At 38.7% G+C, this 26804-nt stretch overlaps 1 protein-coding gene across 1 annotated transcript in view; it reads left to right on the top strand.

The window, feature by feature from the left end:
- Positions 1 to 26804, top strand: part of IQCK (IQ motif containing K) — a 113829-nt gene that overhangs the window by 69125 nt on the left and 17900 nt on the right. The window contains exons 5-6 of the mRNA XM_053695214.1: positions 1421 to 1473; positions 4174 to 4251. Of these exons, the coding sequence (XP_053551189.1) occupies positions 1421 to 1473; positions 4174 to 4251 (131 nt within the window). The remainder of the gene's footprint in view (positions 1 to 1420; positions 1474 to 4173; positions 4252 to 26804) is intronic.

Here is a 26804-nt window from a genome sequence, read left to right on the forward strand (position 1 = left end):
GTCCCTTTAAGTACAACTCGTACTTAAATGGAGAAAATAGAGCTTTATCGCCAATCCTTCTTTCCAGGATAACCCAAAATACTCCAAATCCTGAACAGGGGCACAGATAGCAAAACAAACTTTATCCTATGCTTTCCAAAACTAAAAATATGTTTGGTTAGAGTTTCACCTAAAAAAAGTGCCTGTTCCAACTTACATACGAATTCAACTTAAGAACAAACCTACAGAAGCTATCTTGTTCGTAACCTGGGGGCTGCCTGTATATACATACAAATACATATTTAGACACGTATATGTATCTCTATGTTAAAGCCCTTTGCCTGCATTTTTTTCCTAACACCTGAGATCTCATATCTTTGAGCCTTTATAACTTTTTTGATGTAATTTTTCAAAAAATAATTTATCAGACAGTGCTATTATAAACGTGTAACTGTACTTTTAAATTTATTTTTGATGTGTTTTGTACAACTTTTTAGTCAAGTGTTACAGTTAACCAGAGCTTTTTAAACTGTGCTCAAGTGAACACGTTTACTTTCAACTAGTAATATTCGCGCTACTTCCGGCATACGCAAAGAGCAACGATAAACTCCTTATTGCTCGCAGGCAACAGTTAGCACACCCCTTGTAATCTAGCCCTAAAGGGACACTTAAAGGGACACTGAACCCAATTTTTTTCTTCAGTGATTCAGATAGAGCATGCAATTTTAAGCAACTTTCTAATTTACTCCTACTATCAAATTTTCTTCATTATCTTGTTATGTTTATTTTCAAAGCAAGAATGTAAGTTTAGATGCCGGCCCATTTTTGGTGAACAACCTGGGTTTTCCTTGCTGATTGGACAGCACCAATAAACAAGTGCTGTCCAAGGTCTGAACCAACAATTGTCTGGCTCCTTAGCTTAGATGTCTTCTTTTTCAAATAAAGATAGCAAGAGAACGAAGAAAAATTGATAATAGGAGTAAATTAGAACGTTGCTTAAAATTGAATGCTCTATCTGAATTATGAAAGAAAAAATTTGGGTTCAGTGTCCCTTTAATTAAAGTTTCATGATTCAGGCACAGCAAGCAATGTAAAAACAAACCTTTTCAATTTACTGCTAAGTCAATTGGAAAGTTTTTTTTAAGTACATGCTGTCTGCATTTTGACTTTAGTATCTTTAAGATATGAGCTATACAGTACAGCCAGTCACAAGACATATTGCCTGCTCCAATCACAGAAAGAACACAGTACTTCTGGTTCCTCCGCTTCAGTGTCTGTTATATGAGGTTCTGTCCTACGTTCCAGATATTTGATTAAATATTTGATGCTTTAATATCTCTTTAATCAATTAACCTTTTACCCATAATACACTGCATTCACAAAATTGTCAATTACGGTATATAAAATGGAAATATAATTCATCAACATTTTTATTTTACAGAGGAAAAGAACAAAATTTATTCCGCTTGATTTTCTTACGCAGTGGCTGTACAAGTAAGTACAGTTTGTACGTGATCTTTATTGTTTTGTTCTCTGCATCGCTATGCATCTGATATTCTTAAAGGGACGCTAAAAAGTAATTAAATGCTACATATAATAACATATTTCAAGCACATATTGGTCACAGAATGGTATGTAGCTATATGTTTTTAAATGATATTAGTTGTTTAACTATTGAAGAAATAAGATTTTGTTTCTATAAAGTAAATGGATTTCTGATAGGTTTCCCATATCTTATCTGCTGAGGACATTTAGGGACATATATAAAGAGTCATTCAAGTGTACAAACAATGGGGCCTATTTAACAAATTGTAGAAACGGCCCACCAACTAACACAAAAACAGTGATAACTTTTACTAGAATCATTTTGCTAATACATTACTGTACATGTATATTGTAAATATGTTTCTATTCAAAGATATAATTAATCTATGTGCAATGTAATTTTAACTTGAATGTCCCTTTAAATCTGCGATAACTAAGTTACAATATGGCTGCGCCCATCACTTTATAACTTAGGGGAATGACCACCATTTTGAGTTAAATTAATGGAAAAGGGTTTAAAATAAATAGAGTATTTTGCAAAGTTGTTTTTTTACTACAGAATTTTTATATTACAGTCCCTTTAACCCCTCTGTATACAGCATCATTTCATTCCAAGTTCTTAACTTTCTTAAAAGGACAATAAGCCCAATTTAATTCCTCAGTGAATAAACATTGTAACTTTGTTATGTATTTCATTTGTTACTTCCCCTATTTGTCTTTAATTTAAAGGGATATGAAAAGCAAATTTTTTTCACGATTCGGATAGGGCAGCAATTCTAGGCAACTTTCTAAATTACACCTATTATCAATTTTTCTTTTTTCTCTTGGTATCTTTATTTGAAAAACCCAGGAATGTTAGCTTAGGAGCCGGCCCATTTTTGGTTCAGCACTTGGGTAGCGCTTGCTGATTGGTAGCTAAATGTACCATCGGTACTCAAAAGAATTCTTTAGAAGACTATTACAAATTTCGTCACACACTTTCAGGTTTGCTACACTTGTGCTTGACAAGTACTGAAGTGATTTATATTGGTCCTACAGCAAAAGAACTAACATATATATACTCAGGGAACAATTTATCAAGATTGCAGGTGGACAAGTTCTCAAGTAGTCTGCATTTGCCCCTCATGATGCAGCATCACAGGGCAAAATTTAACATTGCACAAGAGCTCTCTTGTGCAATACTGCCCCCTGCTCTCGTGCAACTAACTGCGTTACAGCATGGCATGTCAATCACCCGAACAAGCAAGTGTCGAAACTGCTTCTATAGACAGTTGCTTGTTCATGGTGATTTATCTCACCAACTCTGAGGTGGCAGAGATTCTAAAGAAGCAGTTTAAATTTGTGTGCAGCCTTATACAACTATACTATAACTGTTTAACAGGTTTTCACTCTAATAAGAACTAAATAAAATGCTTCAAAGGTAAACAGCAAACAAATGAATATGATATTAAAGGGACACTAAACCAAATTGTTTCTTTCATGATTCAGATAGAAAATGCAATTTTAAGCAACTTTCTAATTTACTCCTATTATCAAATTTTCTTTGTTCTCTTGCTATCTTTATTTTAAAAGCAGGAATGTGATGCATAGGAGCTGGCCCATTTTTGGTTGAGAACCTGGGTTATGCTTGCTTATTGGTGGGTAAATGTAAGCTTCCAATAAGCAAGCGCTATCCATGGTGCTGAACCTAAAATGGGCTGGCTGCTAAGATTTAGATTCCTGCTTTTAAAATAAAGATAGCAAGAGAACGAAAAAAAATTGACAATAGGAGTAAATTAGAAAGTTGCTTAAAATGTCATGCTCTATCTGAATCACGAAAGAAAAATATTGGGTTCAGTGTCCCTTTAAGAATTAAAGGCACATTAAAGTAATTTTATTTATGTATAACATATATCATATAAAATATATTATCAGCAGTATTTTGTTTTAAAACAATTGCAAGGTTTTGTACCCTTTTTATATGTTTATCTTATCTCCTTTGCTTTGCTGTGACCAATTAGGGACGGCTAAAAATGAACTCTTGTACAGATCAAGCAATCACTATGTACAATGTTGCAGAGTTAGAGCTCTGGATCCTGCAAGATAAACTCCTTATTAAAAGGGAAAAAACAGTGCTCCTTTGGTAAAAACAAATATGTTAAATCAAAGTAAACATAAAAAATAAACAGATTGTGTAAAAAACAGCAAAAATCTTGCTTTTTTTCTTGCAAAATGAGCACTTACAAATTGTCAGTGTAGCCGCTGCCAACAGGATGATAAGAGAGCTGACATGTTGGCAACTTAGGCTGCATTCTGCCTTGGTCTGAGCATGGGCAAATCCGATTCTCTGGTTATCTAGTTAGTATATACCTAATAGTAAGCCAGCTCATGTTACTCTAGAAGTTTTACGGCATCAAGCTAGATCATTTTTCTATAGAGACCCCAGCCCCATTGTAGGACTTTGATTAGGAAGTAATGGACACTGCACAGATGAGGTTTAAAAAAGAGGTTTAAAAAAGAAAGAAAAGGTCTAAGCTATTTAAAATGATGAATAATACATCAATTGCAATGACTTATATTAAGTATAAGCCACTACTTAGTGTTTTTTTCTTTCATTACAACAATGAAATAGACTGTGATGGTGTTGGAATATTTTACTTTTTATTTCAGCCTAAATCCAAAAAGGAATGGACGGCCTTCTACAGATTTCTTTGAGATTCCCTTTGTTCAAGAACAGATGAGAATTCAGTAAGTATTCTTTTCACTGCCCTAGAATCGAATATTTTTAGCATATACTTTTATGAAGGCAATGCAAAATGACAAAAGTAAAGTGAACAATTAAAGGGACGGCGCACTGTAGTTTTCTCTTGTTAAGTGTATCCAGTCCACGGATCATCCATTACTTGTGGGATATTCTCCTTCCCAACAGGAAGTTGCAAGAGGATCACCCACAGCAGAGCTGCTATATAGCTCCTCCCCTAACTGCCATATCCAGTCATTCTCTTGCAAGTCTCAACAAAGATGGACGTAGTAAGAGGAGAGTGGTGTATTATAGTTAGTTTCTTAACTTCAATCAAAAGTTTGTTATTTTTAAATGGTACCGGAGTGTACTGTTTTATCAAAGGCAGCATTAGAAGAAGAATCTGCCTGTGATTTCTATGATCTTAGCAGAAGTAACTAAGATCCATTGCCGTTCTCACATATTCTGAGGAGTGAGGTAACTTCAGAGAGGGAATGGCGTGCAGGTTTTCCTGCAATAAGGTATGTGCAGTAAACATATTTCTAGGGATGGAACTTGCTAGAAAAATGCTGCTGATACCGGATTAATGTAAGTTAAGCCTAAATGCAGTGATTTAATAGCGACTGGTATCAGGCTTATTAACAGAGATACATACTCTTATAAAAGTGTAATATAAAACGTTTGCTGGCATGTTTAATCGTTTTTATATATGCTTTGGTGATAAAACTTATTGGGGCCTAGTTTTTTCCACATGGCTGGCTTTATTTTTGCCTAGAAACAGAGGCTTTCCACTGTTATAGTATAAAAGTTACAGTTGGTGCAGTTAAAATTACAAACTGTGACATTCAGCTTCCCTCAGCAGTCCCCTGCATGCTATAGGACATCTCTGATGGGCTCAAAAGGCTTCAAAAGTAGGAGCTGTGGCAGTTGTTATGACTGTTTAAAAAACATATTTTTCATTTTGTTAATCTGTTTTTTGTATTAAGGGGTTAATCATCCATTTGCAAGTGGGTGCAATGCTCTGCTAACTTGTTACATACACTGTAAAAATTTCGTTAGTGTAACTGCCTTTTTTCACTGTTATTTCAAATTTTGCCAAAATTTGTTTCTCTTAAAGGCACAGTAACTTTTTTTATATTGCTTGTTAACTTTGTTTAAAGTGTTTTCCAAGCTTGCTAGTCTCATTGCTAGTCTGTACAAACATGTCTGACACAGAGGAAACTACTTGTTCATTATGTTTAAAAGCCATGGTGGAGCCCCATAGGAGAATGTGTACTAAATGTATTGATTTCACCTTAAACAGTAAAAATCAGTCTTTATCTATAAAAGAATTGTCACCAGAGGGGTCTGTCGAGGGGGAAGTTATGCCGACTAACTCTCCCCACATGTCGGACCCTTCGCTTCCCGCTCGAGGGACGCACGCTAATATGGCGCCAAGTACATCAGGGATGCCCATAGCGATTACTTTGCAGGACATGGCTGCAATCATGAATAATACCCTGTCACAGGTATTAGCCAGATTGCCTGAATTGAGAGGCAAGCGCGATAGCTCTGGGGTTAGACGAGATACAGAGCGCGTAGATGCTGTAAGAGCCATGTCTGATACTGTGTCACAATATGCAGAACCTGAGAACGGAGAGCTTCAGTCTGTGGGTGACGTCTCTGAATCGGGGAGACCTGATTCAGAGATTTCTAATTTTAAATGTAAGCTTGAGAACCTCCGTGTGTTACTTGGGGAGGTATTAGCTGCTCTGAATGACTGTGACACAATTGCAGTGCCAGAGAAATTGTGTAGGCTGGATAAATACTATGCAGTGCCGGTGAGTACTGATGTTTTTCCAATACCTAAAAGGCTTACAGAAATTATTAGTAAGGAGTGGGATAGACCCGGTGTGCCCTTTTCCCCACCTCCTATATTTAGAAAAATGTTTCCAATAGATGTCACTACACGTAACTTATGGCAGACAGTCCCTAAGGTGGAGGGAGCAGTTTCTACTTTAGCAAAGCGTACCACTATCCCGGTTGAGGACAGTTGTGCTTTTTCAGATCCAATGGATAAAAAATTAGAGGGTTACCTTAAGAAAATGTTTATTCAACAAGGTTTTTATTTTACAGCCCCTTGCATGCATTGCGCCTGTCACTGCTGCGGCGGCGTTCTGGTTTGAGGCCCTGGAAGAGGCCATCCATACAGCTCCATTGACTGAAATTATTGACAAGCTTAGAACACTTAAGCTAGCTAACTCATTTGTTTCTGATGCCATTGTTCATTTGACTAAACTAACGGCTAAGAATTCCGGATTCGCCATCCAGGCGCGTAGGGCGCTATGGCTTAATTCCTGGTCAGCTGATGTGACTTCAAAGTCTAAATTACTTAACATTCCTTTCAAGGGGCAGACCTTATTCTGGCCTGGTTTGAAAGAAATTATTGCTGACATTACTGGAGGTAAGGGTCATACCCTTCCTCAGGACAGGGCCAAATCAAGGGCCAAACAGTCTAATTTTCGTGCCTTTCGAAATTTCAAGGCAGGTGCAGGATCAGCTCCCTCTACTTCAAAACAAGAGGGAACTTTTTCTCAATCTAAGCAGGCCTGGAAACCTACCCAGTCCTGGAACAAGGGCAAGCAGGCCGAAAGCCTGCTGCTGCCTCCAAGACAGCATGAAGGAGCGGCCCCCAATCCAACAACGGATCTAGTAGGGGGCAGACTCTCTCTCTTCGCCCAGGCGTGGGCAAGAGATGTTCAGGATCTCTGGGCGTTGGAGGTCATATCTCAGGGATATCTTCTGGACTTCAAAGCTTCTCCCCCACAAGGGAGATTTCACCTTTCAAGATTATCTGTAAACCAGATAAAGAAAGAGGCATTCCTAAGCTGCGTGCAAGACCTCCTTGTAATGGGAGTGATCCATCCAGTTCCGCGGACGGAACAAGGACAGGGGTTTTATTCAAATCTGTTTGTGGTTCCCAAAAAAGAGGGAACCTTCAGACCAATTTTGGATCTAAAGATCCTAAACAAATTCCTCAGAGTTCCATCATTCAAGATGGAAACTATTCAAACCATTTTACCCATGATCCAAGAGGGTCAGTACATGACCACAGTGGACTTAAAGGATGCCTACCTTCACATTCCGATCCACAAGAATCATCATCGGTTCCTGAGGTTTGCCTTTCTAGACAGGCATTACCAGTTTGTAGCTCTTCCATTCGGGTTGGCTACAGCCCCAAGAATTTTTACAAAGGTTCTGGGCTCACTTCTGGCGGTTCTAAGACCGCGAGGCATAGCGGTGGCTCCTTACCTAGACGACATCCTGATACAGGCGTCAAGCTTTCAAATTGCCAAGTCTCATACAGAGATAGTTCTGGCATTTCTGAGGTCGCATGGGTGGAAAGTGAACGAAGAAAAGAGTTCTCTATCTCCTCTCACAAGGGTTTCCTTCCTAGGGACTCTGATAGATTCTATAGAAATGAAAATTTACCTGACGGAGTCCAGGTTATCAAAACTTCTAAATGCTTGCCGTGTTCTTCACTCCATTCCGCGCCCCACGTGGCTCAGTGCATGGAAGTAATCGGCTTAATGGTAGCGGCGATGGACATAGTGCCATTTGCGCGCCTGCATCTCAGACCGCTGCAATTATGCATGCTCAGTCAGTGGAATGGGGATTACACAGATTTGTCCCCTCTACTAAATCTGGATCAGGAAACCAGAGATACTCTTCTCTGGTGGTTATCTCGGGTCCATCTGTCCAAAGGTATGACCTTTCGCAGGCCAGATTGGACCATTGTAACAACAGACGCCAGCCTTCTAGGTTGGGGTGCAGTCTGGAACTCCCTGAAGGCTCAGGGTTCATGGACTCAGGAGGAGAAACTCCTCCCAATAAATATTCTGGAGTTAAGAGCAATATTCAATGCTCTTCTAGCTTGGCCTCAGTTAGCAACACTGAGGTTCATCAGATTTCAGTCGGACAACATCACGACTGTGGCTTACATCATCCATCAAGGGGGGACCAGGAGTTCCCTAGCGATGTCAGAAGTCTCCAAGATAATTCGCTGGGCAGAGACTCACTCTTGCCACCTATCAGCGATTCATATCCCAGGGGTAGAGAACTGGGAGGCGGATTTTCTAAGTTGTCAGACTTTTCATCCGGGGGAGTGGGAACTCCATCCGGAGGTGTTTGCTCAATTGGTTCTCCGTTGGGGCAAACCAGAACTGGATCTCATGGCGTCTCGCCAGAACGCCAAGCTTCCTTGTTACGGATCCAGGTCCAGGGACCCAGAAGCGGCACTGATAGATGCTCTAGCAGCGCCTTGGTTCTTCAACCTGGCCTATGTGTTTCCACCGTTTCCTCTGCTCCCTCGTCTGATTGCCAAAATCAAACAGGAGAGAGCATCAGTGATATTGATAGCGCCTGCGTGGCCACGCAGGACCTGGTATGCAGACCTAGTGGACATGTCATCCTTTCCACCATGGACTCTGCCTCTGAGACAAGACCTTCTAATACAAGGTCCTTTCAATCATCCGAATGTACTTTCTCTGAGACTGACTGCATGGATATTGAACGCTTGATCCTATCAAAGCGTGGCTTCTCCGAGTCAGTAATTGATACCTTAATACAGGCACGAAAGCCTGTCACCAGCAAAATGTACCACAAGATTTGGCGTAAATATCTTCATTGGTGTGAATCCAAGAATTACTCATGGAGTAGGGTTAGGATTCCTAGGATATTGTCCTTCCTCCAAGAGGGTTTGGACAAAGGACTATCAGCTAGTTCTTTAAAGGGACAGATTTCTGCTCTGTCTATTCTTTTACACAAGCGTCTGGCAGAAGTTCCAGACGTTCAGGCATTTTGTCAGGCTTTAGTTAGAATTAAGCCTGTGTTTAAACCTGTTGCTCCCCCATGGAGATTAAACTTGGTTCTTAAAGTTCTTCAAGGGGTTCCGCTTGAACCCCTTCATTCTATTGATATCAAACTTCTATCATGGAAAGTTATTTTTCTGATGGCTATTTCCTCGGCTCGAAGAGTCTCTGAGTTATCTGCCTTACATTGTGATTCTCCTTATCTGATCTTTCATTCAGATAAAGTAGTTCTGCGTACAAAACCTGGGTTTTTACCTAAGGTGGTTTCAATCAAGAGATTGTTGTTCCATCATTATGCCCTAATCCTTCTTCAAAGAAGGAACGTCTTTTGCATAATCTAGACGTAGTCCGTGCATTGAAGTTTTACTTGCAGGCTACTAAAGATTTTCGCCAAACATCTCACCTGTTTGTTATTTACTCTGGACAGAGGAGAGGTCAAAAGGCCTCGGCAACCTCTCTTTCTTTTTGGCTTCGGAGTATAATCCGTTTAGCATATGAGACTGCTGGACAGCAGCCCCCTGAAAGAATTACAGCTCATTCTACTAGAGCTGTGGCTTCCACCTGGGCCTTTAAAAATGGGGCCTCTGTTGAACAGATTTGCAAGGCTGCGACTTGGTCTTTGCTTCATACCTTTTCAAAATTTTACAAATTTGATACTTTTGCTTCTTCGGAGGCTGTTTTTGGGAGAAAGGTTCTACAGGCAGTGGTTCCTTCCGTTTAAGTTCCTGCCTTGTCCCTCCCATCATCCGTGTGCTTTGGTATTGGTATCCCACAAGTAATGGATGATCCGTGGACTGGATACACTTAACAAGAGAAAACATAATTTATGCTTACCTGATAAATTTATTTCTCTTGTAGTGTATCCAGTCCACGGCCCGCCCTGTCCTTTTAAGGCAGGTCTAAATTTTAATTAAACTTCAGTCACCACTGCACCCTATGGTTTCTCCTTTCTCGGCTTGTTTCGGTCGAATGACTGGATATGGCAGTTAGGGGAGGAGCTATATAGCAGCTCTGCTGTGGGTGATCCTCTTGCAACTTCCTGTTGGGAAGGAGAATATCCCACAAGTAATGGATGATCCGTGGACTGGATACACTACAAGAGAAATAAATTTATCAGGTAAGCATAAATTATGTTTTTTCCCTCCCCTTTAATGTGTTTACAATGATCCATTTTACCTGCTAGAGTGCATTCATCTGTTTAAAAATATCTCCTTTACCTTTATTTTGTCACAACAGTTGGAAGCTGAGTAAACAAATAAATATCTATGCAACTTTCTGGGCATTTCAGAAGGAATGATGTGTCTTTCACATTTTTTCTTTTTAAGAATTTAAAGAGACAGCAAAGTCAAAATTAAATTTTCATGATTCAGATAGAGCATGCAATTTTAAATAACTTTCCAAATAACTTCTATTATCAAAATTGCTTTATTCTTTTGGCATCCTTTGTTTAAAAGCATACTTAGATAGGCACTGCTTGGAGCTAGCTGCTGATTGGTGGCTGCACATATATGCTTCTTGTTATTTCACCTGCTAAACTCCATTTACCTTTTAAATTTTTACATATTATAAAGTGTTAGTGAAGGCAAATAATGGTTTTCCTTGTGTGAGACGCTATTAACATTTGTGATTATGTAATGCCCAGTCATAGCAGCTCTTTTAATGCAATAAAGCTCAGTTAAATGAACTGGCAGAGGCCTCAGAGCCGTTCTGTAAGTATTCACTATTCTATTGTATTCAGCATAATTCACATTCGCCTAGATTACAAGTTTTGCGCTATAGAGGGTACGAAACGAACGCCACAAAAGTTACGTTATTTCACCCTCCATAGCGCTGCCATTACAAGTTTCTAAAAAGCCGCCTTGTGCGTGCGATATGGTGGCGATAAGCTCCATACCGCACAAAATCCAAGGGCTGAGAATACGTGCTTGTGCACACTTTCCCTATAGACATCAATGGCGAGAGCGTGTTAGAAAAAAAACTAACACCTGTAGTGCGGAATGGCGATCGCCGTAACGCAACCCTGTTGATGTCTGTGGGGGAAAAAAGTTATGTTTAAACCTAACACCCTGACATAAACCCCACCTCTAAACACCCCTAAGCTGCAGCCCCCAACATCACCGCCACTAATAAAAGTTATTGACCCCTATTCCGCCGCTCCCTGAAATCGCCGCCACTATAATAAAGTTATTAACCCCTATTCCCCCACACCCCAACATCGCCAACACTATAATAAAGCTATTAACCCCTATTCTGATGCTCCCCAACATTGCTGCCACTAAATAAAGTTATTAACCCCTAAACCTCTGGCCTCCCACATCACCGCCACTAAATAAACCTATTAACCCCTAAACTGCCAGCCCCCCCACATCGCAAAAAATGAAATTAAACTATTAACCCCTAAACCTAACAACCCCCTAACTTTAAATTAAAATTACAATATCCCTATCTTAAAATAAATAAAAACTTTAACCCCTTTAACCCCTTGAGTTGTCTCAGTCATGTGCTAATGACGGCTCAGAGCCGTCACTAGCACTTTCCCACTTTAAGGGAGATCTGGGGGTTCCCACCGACTCCTACCCCGGCGATCGGGCCTGCATAGTGACAGGCATCGCCGGGGTTTCATGTTTTGCGCTGTGACATCACGCGCAATGACGTGATGACGTTACCGTGCAACTTTATTTAACATTAACAATGTTAAATATAGGAGCAGGGGGCATGCTGCTTAGAAACCTGTATCTCAGGCATCTAAGCAGCTACAGACCCCCAAGACCCACCGTTGGAAAGGTAATCGCCTAACCTTTCCAACAGTGTAAGTTGGGGATCTGATATAAATAAAAAAAAGTTTAAAAAAAATATTTTTAAAAATATAAAATAAAAAACCCTTTTTAAAAACCTTAGCACCCAGGTGGGAAAGTGCTTAGCACTCAAAGGGTTAAATTAACAATTAACCTAACATAACTATTATACTAAAATTAAAATGACCAATTAAATAAACTTAATTACACATTAAAAAAAAACTAACACTACTAAAAAAATTTAAGTCTAAAATTACAAAAAACAAAAAATAACAAACCCTAAATTATGAAAAATAACAAACAAAATGATCAAAAATAAAAACAATTACACCTAATCTAATAGCCCTATAAAAAAAAAAAAAAAAAAAAAAAAAAAAAACATAGTCTACAATAAACTACCAATAGCCCTTAAAAGGGCCTTTTGTAGGGCATGGCCCTAAAGAAATTATCTCTTTTACCTGTAAAAAAAATGCAAAGACCCCCCCAACAGTAAAACCCACCACCCAACCAACCCCCCAAATTAAAAAACCTGATTTGAATAGCCAATAGAATTTCAGTAGCTCTCATCCTATTGCCTGATTTGAACAGCCAATAGGATTTCAGTAGCTCTCATCCTATTGGCTGATTTGAATTTCAAAAATCAAATCAGCCAATAGGAATGCAAGGGACACCATTTTGAAAAAGCTCCCTTGTATTGGAGATTCAGTGTACGGCAGATCTCTTCAAGGATGAACCCACTCCGCCGGGATGAAGATAAAAGACGCCACCTGGATGGATGAAGACCTCTTCGCCTGGATGTCCGGGCTTCAGAAACTGTAAGGGGATCATCGGGGGTTAGTTTTTTTTGGGGGGGTGTTTTTTTTTTATATTAGGTTTTTTTTTTATATTAGGTTTTTTTTTTTAACCCTTTGAGTGCTAAGATTTTTAAAGTTTTTTTTTAATTTTTTTGGAAAAACATTTTTTAACCTTTTTTTTTTTATTTTTTTATTTTTTTCAGACCCTCAAAACTTACACTGTTGGAAAGGTTAGGTGATTACCTTTCCAGCAGTGGGTCTTGGGAGTCTGTAACTGCTTAGATGCCTGAGATACAGGCTTCTAAGCAGCATGCCCCCTGCTCCTATACTTAACATTGTTAAGTATAAAGTTGCGTGGTGGCATCCTTTGTTGAAAAGCATACTTAGATAGGCAATGCTTGGAGCTAGCTGCTGATTGGTGGCTGCACATATATGCTTCTTGTTATTTCACCTGCTGAACTCCGTCTGCAATTCATTTACCTATTATATTTTTACATATTATAAAGTGTTAGTGAAGGCAAATAATGGTTTTCCTTGTGTGAGACGCTATTAACATTTGTGATTATGTAATGCCCAGTCATAGCATCTCTTTTAATGCAATAAAGCTCAATTAAATGAACTGGCAGAGGCCTCAGAGCCGTTCTGTAAATATTCACTATTCTATTGTATTCAGCATAATTCACTTACTTAGATTTGTGCAGATTATATTTCTCTGATTAAAAGCTTTTAGAAATACAAAGTGGCGTGTCTGGCATTTCTGCCCTGTGGGAACCCAGGCTCTGTTTGTCCACCTTAATAAATAATGCACATTTACTTAAACGATTTGTTCAGGGCTAAGTGCACCTGTATGCAATATTTTTTATTGGAATTGTCTACACTGTAAGACTACAGTATGTACAGGGCTGTGCAACCATCAGCAGCAGTAATGCTACAGGATATTTCTAAGATATTTTTATTCACCCTTAGATAGACTTCTTACAGAACAGTGTCTTCTACCTTCTGTTTCTCTACTTGTCATTTCTCTGTCACACATTTACTGTTTGTCTTCCCTGAAAACCGTTTGTCTTTTTCACCATCTGTTTGTCTTTCCTGTTTATCCTTTTTACCATCCGTTTATGTTCCCTATTTACTATTTGTCTTATTAACCATTTTGTTTATCTTTCCTGTTTGTCTTTTTCACCATCTGTTTGTCTTTTCTGTTTACCGGTTGTCTTTTTCACCATCTGTTTGTCTTTTCTGTTTACCGGTTGTCTTTTTCACCATCTGTTTATCTTTCCTGTATACTGTTTGTCTTTTTCACCATCAGTTTATCTTTCCTGTTTACCGAATGTCTTTTTCACCATCTGTTTATCTTTTTTGTTTACTGAATGTCTTTTTCACCATCTGTTTATCTTTCCTGTCTACCATTTATTTTCCACTGTTTCTCTTTCCTGTTTACCGGTTGTCTTTTTCACCGTCTGTTTATCTTTCCTGTTTCCTGTTTCTTTTCCACTAACTGTTTCTCTTTCCTGTTTACTGTTTGTCTTTTTCACCATTTGTTTATCTTTCCTGTTTACCGTTTCTTGTCCACTAACTGTGTCTCTTTCCTGTTTACTGTTTGTCTTTTTCACCATTTGTTTATCTTTCCTGTTTACCGGTTGTCTTTTTCATCGTCTGTTTATCTTTCCTGTTTACCGGTTGTCTTTTTCACCGTCTGTTTATCTTTCCTGTTTACCGTTTCTTGTCCACTAACTGTGTCTCTTTCCTGTTTACTGTTTGTCTTTTTCACCATTTGTTTATCTTTCCTGTTTACCGGTTGTCTTTTTCACCATCTGTTTATCTTTCCTGTTTACCGGTTGTCTTTTCCACTAACTGTTTATCTTTCCTGTTTACCGGTTGTCTTTTTCACCATCTGTTTATCTTTCCTGTTTACCGTTTGTCTTTTTTACCATCCGTTTATGTTCCCTATTTACTGTTTGTCTTATTAACCATTTGTTTATCTTTCCTGTTTGTCTTTTTCACCATCTGTTTATCTTTCCTGTTTACCATTTGTCTTTTTCACCATCTGTTTATCTTTCCTGTTTTCCGGTTGTCTTTTTCACCATCTGTTTATCTTTCCATTTTACCAGTTGTCTTTTTCACCATCTGTTTATCTTTTCTGTTTACCGGTTATCTTTTTTACCATCTGTTTATCTTTTCTGTTTATCGTTTTTCCTTTTTACCATCTGTTTATGTTCCCTATTTACTGTTTGTCTTATTAATCATTTGTTTATCTTTCCTGTTTAACGTTTGTCTTTTTCACCATCTATTTATCTTTCCTGTTTACCGAATGTCTTTTTCACCATGTGTTTATCTTTTCTGTTTACCGTTTGTTTCACCATCTGTTTATCTTTCCTGTATACTGTTTGTCTTTTTCACCATCTGTTTATCTTTCCTGTTTACCGAATGTCTTTTTCACCATGTGTTTATCTTTTCTGTTTACCGTTTGTTTCACCATCTGTTTATCTTTCCTGTATACTGTTTGTCTTTTTTCACCATCTGTTTATCTTTCCTGTTTACCGAATTTTTTTTTTCACCATCTGTTTAGCTTTTTTGTTTACCGAATGTCTTTTTCACCATCTGTTTAGCTTTTTTGTTTACCGAATGTCTTTTTCACCATCTGTTTATCTTTCCTGTATACTGTTTGTCTTTTTCACCATCTGTTTATCTTTCCTGTTTACCGAATGTCTTTTTCACCATCTGTTTAGCTATTTTGTTTACCGAATGTCTTTTTCACCATCTGTTTATCTTTCCTGTCTACCATTTCTTTTCCACTGTTTCTCTTTCCTGTTTACCGGTTGTCTTTTTCACTGTCTGTTTATCTTTCCTGTTTACCGTTTCTTGTCCACTAACTGTGTCTCTTTCCTGTTTACCGTTTGTCTTTTTCACCATTTGTTTATCTTTCCTGTTTACTGGTTGTCTTTTTCACCATCTGTTTATCTTTCCTGTTTACCGGTTGTCTTTTTCATCGTCTGTTTATCTTTCCTGTTTACCGGTTGTCTTTTTCACCATCTGTTTATCTTTCCTGTTTACCGTTTCTTTTCCACTAACTGTTTATCTTTCCTGTTTACCAAATGTCTTTCCCACTAGCTGTTTGACTTTTTTGCCATCTATTTGTCTTTCCTGTTTATCATTTCTCTTTCCTGTTTACCCTTTGTCTTTCCTGCTCATTTCCCCCCCCCCCACCTATTTGTCTTTCCTATTTACTTGCTAAAAGTAAATTGGAATGTTATTTAGATTTATATTCTCTATCTGAATCATGAAAGTTTAATTTTGACTTGACTGTCCCTTTAATGACAAAAAAGAGTGTGCCATCTAATACTGGTGGTTTTTGTCTGTGATTTCCCAGCAACCATATTATCACAGCCACGGTGTCATCATGGTCACAATGTGGCTGCTGCAATATTAAAGGTGGAATTGTATTCAGGAGCAAACTCCCATTGACCCCTAGATACTGAATAGAGCTGCAACTCATTGCCGTCTCTGACATCCAATGAGTGAGCCCTAAACCTAGTCCTAACCCTAGTGCCGACCCTAACCCCAGGCTGCCAATACCTCAACCATCAACATTTTCATACCTTGTTTTAATAGCCAGCGAGATCGTGATTAACATCTCCATCCCTGGCATTTTGGCTGTGAGATTGCGACCAGCTTGGTTACCCCCTGCAAAAGGTTCATCCAAACTGTTTTGCTTATTTTCTGGCCCAGCAGTGTTTAGTCTACATCACTTTTTTTTATTTGACATAATAACATGAACATTAAAATTCTCAAAACGTGATGGATTCTATAAGCTGCTCTCTGGTGTATTTTTAGATTTGGATAATTGTCTACTATTGTGTTCCCTATTCAGGTCCTATAGCAGTGGTGATTCTTTTCCTTATGCTTTAAAATGACAGTGCGCACCAATTTTAACTTAACTGCATGTAATAGAAACTACTATATAGAAGAATATGCACAGATACTGATATAAAAATCCAGTATAAAACATTTTAAAAACTTACATAGAAGCTCCCAATTTAGCACTGTTGCAGGGTTAGGCTGGGACACCCACTGAAATGGGCTGAGAGCAGACCCCCCCTCCCCTACATATGAATAGACCAATTATACAAACAGGAGAAAATAGGAATCTGTATACATCAGTATACATCTAAAACTTTGGGGCTTGGTAAGGAGTCTGAAAATCAGCACAATGTTATTTAAAAATAAGCAAAACTATACATTTTTACAAAAACACTCCCAGGTGGGCTTTATAAATGGGTCATCTACAAAACGTTTATGCAAAGAAACATATAGTGTACAATGTCCCTTTAAAAAGAGAGCTGATGGGGCGGAGCCTAGCAGCACACCGAGATGGCTGTGTGAGACCGGAGCTCCGGAGGTTGATACAGCAAAAAGGTGGCTAAAGCCTCGTAAAAGCACAATAAGTGGCAGAAGTAATCCAGCTTAGAGACAAAGCACAGTCCCAGCAACTTTATTAGCAGAGAAAGAAGGTTCCGGTGGTACCGCAAAAGAAAAACGAAACATTCTGAGGATGGGATAGCCGCAACCAGCGCCATCTTAATTATATCACGCAGCTACATAACAGACAGGGTAACTGCCGGACAAAGTTGTCTCTCTTCCGAGTGGCATATAACAGCTTCTGAGCATTGGGGACACAGCGGTATGGATGGCCATAACACCGACAACTACTGAAGATACCGAGTGTACTCTCGAGGTATAAAGGAGAATACTACCGGAGAGGCATAATAGTAGCGGTGAGTTGATAGTGAAGCTCATTTCTTCTATAAAGCACATGGCTAATTTTTACTGCGGTATTGAAGCCCTAAGGCATGAACTTTTCCCAGCACTTCCACCTATGTAAGCAGGATTAACTCTGAGCCGCAGGAACTCATACACACTCAAAACTAAAGTCCACAAAAGTACACTTGGGACAATATATGGGGAAAACACACTAGCACCCCACTACAGAGCCTATATTAATATACATAAATTGGGGATTGTCAACGGCTGACAAGATCCACTCTCTTAATGTAATAGCTGTTGCCTACCACACTTTTATTCTGAGAAGAGAAGCACTCACATAAGATATTTCTGAGACAATAAAGACTGCCAAAACAAAGAAAAAGAAGGCTTTTTGAGCTTTTATTCAGATATCTCTCCAGACGCTATATGATTGCTAGTAAAACAGCTTACTTGTATGGTAAACATAGACAATAATAGGATGTCTACCAGAAGAGTCCAGAAACCTGATAAAGCTATTAAACTGACTCCTATGGATACCAATCTCAGATCTAATACAGCCCAGAAACCACCAGAGATTACAACAATGGAGGCTGAGGGGCAATCTGATTTGGAGTCTGGTCAAGCTGACTTTTTAGATGCGCAGACACCTGCAACTAAAGCAGACCTTCATCTATTAGTGTCAAAGCAAGATATTGCCACTAATTTTGAGAAACTATGGGACAAGATTGATAATCTTCATACCACAATCACCAATAGTCTCTCCGAAATTAAGAGTGATCTGCTTGAAATAGGAAACAGAGTGGATGCGTTAGAACATGACAGAGGAGATCTAGAAGAAAATGTGTGTGTCATGTCGCAGACTGTTTCCCAACAACAACAACTACTAGTAGACCTCCAAGATAAAATGGAGGATATGGAAAATCGTGACAGGAGGTCGAACCTTCGCATAAAGGGTATCCCAGAATCCATCACAGCCCCTGACCTGCACCCATATTTGCAGAATCTTTTTAAAGCAATAACAGCGGATGCAGAGAGCACTGAGTACCAGATCGAGAGAGCCCACAGAGCACTTCGTGCTAGACCCCAAAGAGATATGCCGCCAAGGGATGTGATTATCAAATTTCTCAAATTTACTGACAAAGAAAAAATCTTAACTGCGGCAAGGAAGAATCCTACATTTAAATTTCAAGGAACTGTGCTGCAGTTTTTCCAGGATTTATGTCTGAGAACATTACAACGAAGAGGCAGACTCAGACCTTTAATATTGTTGCTCAGAAAGCACCAGATACCCTATCGCTGGGGATTCCCCTTTGCCCTCAACATACTTAAGGACAGGAGGACAACTTCAATCAAGACCACGGCGGAAATACCTGCAATCTGCAAGCTTTTTGGACTGGCGTTACCAGAGATACCCTCAGAGCTGGACAAGGAAGAGACACCAGGGACACATCTTACTTCACAAAATTACAAAAAATCTAACTGGACTAAGGTAAACAACAAGAGATCCAGACCAGGATCTTAAGCTTAACCGGAAACAAGCTGGAAACCCACTCGCAGATGAGGGACTGGTAAGATACTCTCTTGAACGTGGAATATTCCATGTTTTGGAGATCACAGACTTTATACACGAAAAATGTTTGCTGAATATAAGGGACTGTTAACAATACTGTTAGTCTGAAAGTAGATTTGTTACCCGATATATTTGTGCTAGACATTGCCATCTATGTAAATTGAGGAAAAATATTGAGATACCTAATATCAACTTCTACGATATATAGTAATGCAAAGTTTGTGTTATATGTTATATATTTTTTTTTGTTTTCTTTGTTTTTTCATGCATGATAATTCTCGTGTAAGGTTGTTTTTTACTTGTTTTGCTCTGTGCCATTTGCACTGCACGCCACCTAAAAACTCTGCTGAACAGATCATTAAGTTTCATAGCTATGAGAGGAGGGGTTGGAGGTTATATGATAGTCAGGACAATAACCAATTGAGCCGGAAGGATAGGGCAGAAGGGATTAGGACAAGTTTTCTATCGCACCACCATCATGATGTTATAAAATGGCTCAGTTTATGAATTTTCCTGGAATTAATTTAGTATCACACAATGTGAGGGGCCTCAACTCTGACGTAAAAAGGAGAACGGCACTCACACATTATAAGAGACTCAAAGCAAATGTTATATTCATGCAGGAAACTCATTTTTTAAATACTCAAATACCCAAATATTGGGCCAGGGAATATTCTCAGAGTTTTCATGCAACTGCAGAGAATAAGACTAAGGGAGTATCTATACTGATTCACGCGTCTTTGAACTTTGTACATACAGACACTATAAAAGATAAGGAGGGCCGATATATATTGGTGAGGGGAAACATACAGGGAACAGAAATCCTTTTTTGTAATATATACGCTCCAAATGAGCAACAGGAGCACTTTTTCAGAAATATCTCTGACCTACTAACAAACTGGTCCAGGACTCGGATAATTTTAGCGGGAGATTTTAACATAGACTTAGCGGCTATGGGGAGAGCAGGGACAGAAGCCAAGACTAAGAAAAGACAGAGACAACAGAGGGTAGCACAAAAAATTACAGAAATTATTGAACCACACGGCATTCATGACGCATGGGTCACGCTATATGGGGACACCACAGACACGACGTATTACTCTTCAGCACATAAATGCTACACAGAAATCGACTACGTCTATGTTAGTCAAGTCTTGCAACCCATATTACATAAAGCACACATACATCCATGTGTGTGGTCGGATCACTCAATCACACAGCTCATAATGGGCTCTGTTATGGAGCCGGGGAGAACCAAAACATGGACCTTTGACCCCACGCTTATGAAACATCCTGATATTAGGGTTAGATTACTGAGAGACATGAGTGAATATTGGAACATAAATGTAGACTCGACTGAAAACCCAATTTCGGAATGGGCGGCACATAAATTAGTGGCTTGTGGACTGTTAATTAAGGAAAAAACATATTATAAGAAGAGAGTAGAAGCCCAACACATGAAACTGAAACAGGAAATCTCCTTGTTGGAAAAGGAGCATAAAAGCAATAATTCACATCTTACATTGCAAACGCTAACACAGAAAAAGTCAGAATTACTCACTATTTTGAATGATACCTCCATTAGAGCAGCCCAAAGACTAAAAGCACATTACTTTATATACGCGAACAAACCTGATAAATACTTAGCTAAAAAGATAAGAGACGAATATCAATCAACGTCTATACCAGGCATACAAACTAGATCAGGCCACATAACCTCTCACCCACAAGAAATTGTGGATACTTTTGCAGAATATTATAGAGAATTGTATGACGGGAATAAAGTCAAAGTAAACGACCAGACGCAAACAGCTCTTGACAGCTTCCTAGATTTAGCGAATATGCCTCATTTAAATGTAGAACAACAAGAACAATTGAATGCAGCTATTACACAGACTGAAGTAGTAACAGCCATAAAAGAACTTAAACCAGGGAAGGCCCCGGGACCCGATGGATTCCCGGGGGAATATTATAGATTGTTTAGACAGGTATTAGTTCCCCACATAGTTAAATTCGCAAATCATATATTGGAGGGCCATACCATACCATTGGACCTCCTGCAGGCTAAGATTATAGTCATTCCAAAAAAGGGCAGAAATGCAACATTATGTTCTAGTTACAGACCCATATCCTTAATAAACCAAGACCTGAAGATTGTGACCAAAATTCTCGCCAATCGTTTGAAGCAAATACTGCCCTCTATTATTCACCCCGACCAGGTGGGCTTTATTAAAAATAGGGAGGCTCCAGACAATATTAGGAGAATGATTACGGTTCTGGACTATTTGCACCACAAGCGGACGCCTTCTCTGATCCTTTCCCTGGATGCGGAGAAGGCGTTCGACAGGGTTGACTGGACATATATGCATACAGTCTTGACTAGGGTGGGGTTTGATGGACCATTTATGAAAGCAATAGGGTGTTTGTACTCAAATCCCACAGCACACATCAGAGCAGTGGGCCACCAATCAGCAGTCTTTAATATATGTAATGGTACCAGACAAGGCTGCCCATTGTCGCCCTTGCTTTTCACAATCTGCATTGAACCGCTAGCGGCGAGTATTAGAAACTCATCAAATGTGACTGGCCTACAACTACAGCAGACTCACCACAAAATAGCTTTATTTGCAGACGATGTCCTATTGATAGTTACGAAACCACTTATCTCACTCCCCAATATATATCAGATTTTACAACAATTCTCAGCTATATCAGGATACAAGGTAAACACGGACAAATGCGAGGCACTTTCATTAGGCATACCAAAACAAACCATTAAGATAATAGACGCAGATTTTGACTTTAGATGGGTGAAAGACGATATAAAATACTTAGGAGTGAAATTGACGAAACAATCTACCCAACTATACAAAGCTAATTATATACCCATGTTCAAATTGATACGATCTGATCTGCAAAGATGGAAGAAACATAATTTCTCCTGGTATGGCAGGTTGTCGTCTATCAAGATGAACATACTACCGAGACTTTTGTATCTGTTCCGGACCCTACCTGTTAGAATAGACAAAGCGGACTTGAGGGCTCTCCAGACAGATCTGCATAGATACCTTAGAGGTTCTAGACATGCACGGATCCCTCAAAATATCCTGACCAATCATAGACAACTTGGAGGAGTGGGTCTCCCCAATCTGGAAGACTACTATTTAGCAGCTAGACTGGCGCAAAACTCCCTGCTGGGGAGGAAACAAGACAATGTATTATGGCCTCATTTAGAGGCTGAGATAGAAGGCTATAGAGATCCAGATGATATACTATGGAATAGAGATAGATATAAACTTAAGATAGGATATAGGAATCCGATTACAGAGACGGCAATCAAACATTTAGGAGTTGCGGATAAAAGAGGTTTGACTCCACCTGATAACTCGTTAATAAAACCTCTAAAATATATCTTGTCAGGGGAATTAAGTCGAATGATAGATAAATGGGCACGCAAGGACCTTTATCGAATAGCTGACTTCTTAGAACATAAGAGGATTCTGACCTACAACCAGCTACAAAGAAAGATTGACCCTATCCACCTGCCTTGGTTCTTATATCTACAGATAGCCTCGGCCATTAACATTAGGAAGGGTACCGAGCCCACGACAAAAACTATTTTTGAAAAACTGTATAGTGCAACACATAGACAAACACAGGCTATCTCACAACTATACATACATATTGAGGACACACGTACCATAACAAAATCTGCTGTCATGCTCCAATGGGAAAAAGATGCAGGTACAACGTTAGATATGCGCACCTGGAACCGCCTGTTCCTAGAATCTAATAAGGGCTTATTGGGGGCAGATCTAAGGGAAAACAGCATTAAGACACTGTTTAGGTGGTATTTAACACCTCTGAAGACGGCACATATGGTTAAAGGGGGTACCAGACTATGCTATAGAGGTTGTACACAACTGGGCACTTATTTCCATATGTGGTGGGAGTGCCCAAGGGTGCAAAAGGTGTGGCTCAACCTTTCTGAAATGATATCAGTGATCCTTGATGAACAAGTAGTATTAACACCCATGCAGGCATTATTGAATGAGAGAGACCCGAGATTTAACAGACATGTAAATAAATTCATTTGAACAGTATGTATGGTGACCCGAATATCCATAGCTAAATATTGGAAAGTGGGAGCACCAGAATGGAGGGAGGTTCTGGGAAAAATAAGGAATGTGTTCTGCATGTGTGAGACGGCTGCCTACATTCAGGGTACGGTGGAATCTTTCAATGATACTTGGTTTTATTGGATACTAAACGAAAAGTGTTTATAGGATTTGTAAGGAATGCAAGACAAGGGAAGACACAACTAGATAAGATATATAGATGAACTCAGCAGAACACTAAAACAAGGTAAAATACTAAGTGAGGTCTAAAGATACATTAGTAGATGGAGGCGTGCGGTGCGGTGGCAAATTGGTTACAGTTGCTTTATTTGTTGATTGATATGATTTGTTGTTGTTTTTTGTTTTTTTTTTTTCTGTTTGTTTTTTCTGTTCTACATGTTTGTTTTACATGAAAATAGGAACATCTTAAGAGAGACTCGTGCACCTATGGGTGCACTCACCTAGGATACACATTGTTATTAGATTTTGGAAATTGTACACATGGAAATGACTGAAGTAAATATTTGTTATCCATATGTTACACTGTCTTCGAAGAGAAACTAATGTTGTATTGCGTAGATTGTTCAATAAAAATATTTCAATCTAAAAAGAGAGCTGATCTATCAAGATGATAATCATCCTGTCATTTTTTGCAATTAAAAACTCATTAACAAAATAAGTGAACATAATCCTGCGCTTGCTCACACTCCTGGCCTGTTAAGGAGGCCTGGGGGCAGGTTTGAAAACCAGTGGTTTATATTGAATGAATTCAGTCTGCACTGAAAATCATTTTCTAATCTACAATAATAGATAAATAATATCTAATGTAAAGTTCATTGCAATCGTCTCCCATGGCAGAACTGGTAACTTAGGTCTGTTTGATTTGATCCCTGCTCCCATAATGAAAGAGATCTTTTATTAGCAAGTGCACACTAAAAAACAGTTTAAAGGGATACATTAAAATGTGCATGGGTGTGTTTTAGTTTTATAAAGAAGAATTTTTGCAATATATTTCCATTAGCAAAAGTGCTTCTGGTAAAAATTATTACTGTTTTTCAAGGGCATACTCACATATGCTGTGAGGGTCCATGCACTAGTATTGAAGCTTAGAGAGCTGGCGTTGGTGTGTACTGTGTCTGTGATTACTCCATTTGTGCCATACAAACCACTGCTGACTCTGAGAGGTTGTGGTGTTTGAATACTGCTGGACAGCCCCTCACAGCATATGTGTGTATGCCTCTAAAAACCATAATAATTTTACTAGTGGAAGTATATTGCAAAAATGTTTCTATGTAAAACTGAAATGCACCCACACACATTTCAATTCTGACCTTTCCATCTCTTTAAAATATATGAAAACCTCTTAAAAGTATACACCCCAAATTTTGTTTTTTTTAAACCCCGCTTGGTAACACTGCTTGTTTTTTATCGAGCGCTCTCATTCGCTCATATAACAAGATGCCTGCATTACATTTTGAAAATTAGTGAAAATAGAACTTGGATAAAAGAGAAAACACTTGAAAAATATGCTGTGCCATATTATAAATAAAGCCCTATGTTTAAAAATAATATTATGATATCACTTTAATCACATGATCAAACAAGGTATCAGTATAGATATCTGACGGGCTGTGCTATTACTTATACACATGTAGTCATGCAAGTTTCAGTAAAATACAGAGACTGAAAATGAATTTAATATTCTAGACCTTAAACTCGTATTTAAATTTTGATTGATGTAGCGCATCCAGGTAACACAATGTTGGTTGTTGTAAGATAAAGCACAATACACCCTTGTTAGACAAACGTCTAGACAATTATCTCTAAATAGTTTGTAGGGACCCTGGTTAAATTAGACCAAAATATTTGGAATACTAAGAAGCCCAGTAATGAGAAAATAAATTTAAAATTAAACTGGTAGATGAACCATGGCAGAAGGGAATAGGTTACAAAATTGTGTTGGATACAATGATTTATTCAATGAATATTTAATAATGTAATGAAATGTTTTTTATAAGAATGCATAAAACCTATTTTACATAAAGCTGAATTAAAAGCATATTAAACTCACATAGTGGGCCAGATTACAAGTGAAGCGCTATTTAGCACTTTCGCTAGAGCGCTAATTGTGCTAGAAGTAAACTTTTTGCATGCGTCTGGTTGCGCTCGTATTATGAGTTGAAAGTAAAAGTTATCGCTCTTTGGTTAACCCGACACTCGCAAAAAGCCGAATTTACAATATCGCACGTGGGATAACCTATTCCCCCATAGAAGTGAATGGGGCCCATTTATCAAGCTCCGGATGGAGCTTGAAGGGCCGTGTTTCTGGCGAGCCTTCAGACTCGCCAGAAACAGCAGTTATGAAGCAGCGGCCTAAAGACTGCTGCTCCATAACCTGTCCGCCTGCTTAGAGGCGGACGGACATCGCCGAAAATCAACCTGATCGAGTAAGATCGGGTTGATTGACACCTCCCTGCTGGCGGCCGATTGGCCGCGAATCTGCAGGGGGTGGCGTTGCACCAGCAGCTCACAAGTATTGCTCTCTGCATTCAGCGAGGTCTGGCGGACCTGATCCGCACTATCAAATCAGGTCCGCCAGACCTTTGATAAATATCCCCCAATGGAGCAAAAAAAGTGGGGGAAAAAACTACTTGCGCACTAACCCGAATTAGAGCATGTATTTTTTTTATATTATTATGGCTCTTTAATAAATATGTTTTGTTTGCAGATATTTTGCAATGAAGTGCTTAAAGTGACATGAAAGTCAAAAATATTGTTTCGTGATTCAGACATAAGATGCAGTTAAAAACAACTTTCCAATTTCTAATTGACTTCTGTTATCAAATTTAGGACTAGTATACGAGTGGATCGCTATTTATTGCTCCCTCTCGCGCACAAACTGCACTCAACTTCAGCTTGCGCAAGTCGGATACCGCATGTATTACAAGTTAAAAGTAAAAAGTTTTCACTCACGCACTAACCCGACGAGCACAAAAAGCCAAAGTTACATAATCGCGACCGCGTTAAAGTATTCTTCCGTTGAGTTCAATGGAGCGTGAAAAGTTGGAAAAAAGCCAAGTCGCGCAAACCTGATCACATTTTCTCAACATTAAATATTAATATTTCCCATTTCAATGTTCTTCACATAACAGAATATGTTCTACCTATTCATAAATACATATTTCTATATATATATGATGTTTATTTGGTAAAATATATATCTATATATAGATATATATTTATATATATATATAGATAGAGAGAGAGAGATGTATATATATATATATATATATATATATATATATATATATATATATATATATATATATATATATTAGATATGTGCATGGCGAAAAAATTTGGTTCGTTCAGGTCGATTCGGATTTTTTTTTAATTTAGGTTCGAATCGATTCGAATTCGGAAAAATTTGAATCAATTCGTTTCGGATTTATTCGGATTCGAATAAATTCGGCCGGATTCGGTTCGAAAATTCGGAATTTCGGTAAGTGTTAGGTGGGATGTGCTGTGTATTATACTAGTATTATGTACTGTATATTAGGTGTAACCCATAGCAGAGTGATATAACCTAATATACTGTACAATACTAGTGTAATCCATGGCCATCCAAATCTACCGAATAAATCCGAACTAATTCGGATTTATTCGTTAGATT

This window comes from Bombina bombina, chromosome 11 (genome assembly GCF_027579735.1).
Source record: "Bombina bombina isolate aBomBom1 chromosome 11, aBomBom1.pri, whole genome shotgun sequence".
Taxonomy (NCBI): domain Eukaryota; kingdom Metazoa; phylum Chordata; class Amphibia; order Anura; family Bombinatoridae; genus Bombina; species Bombina bombina.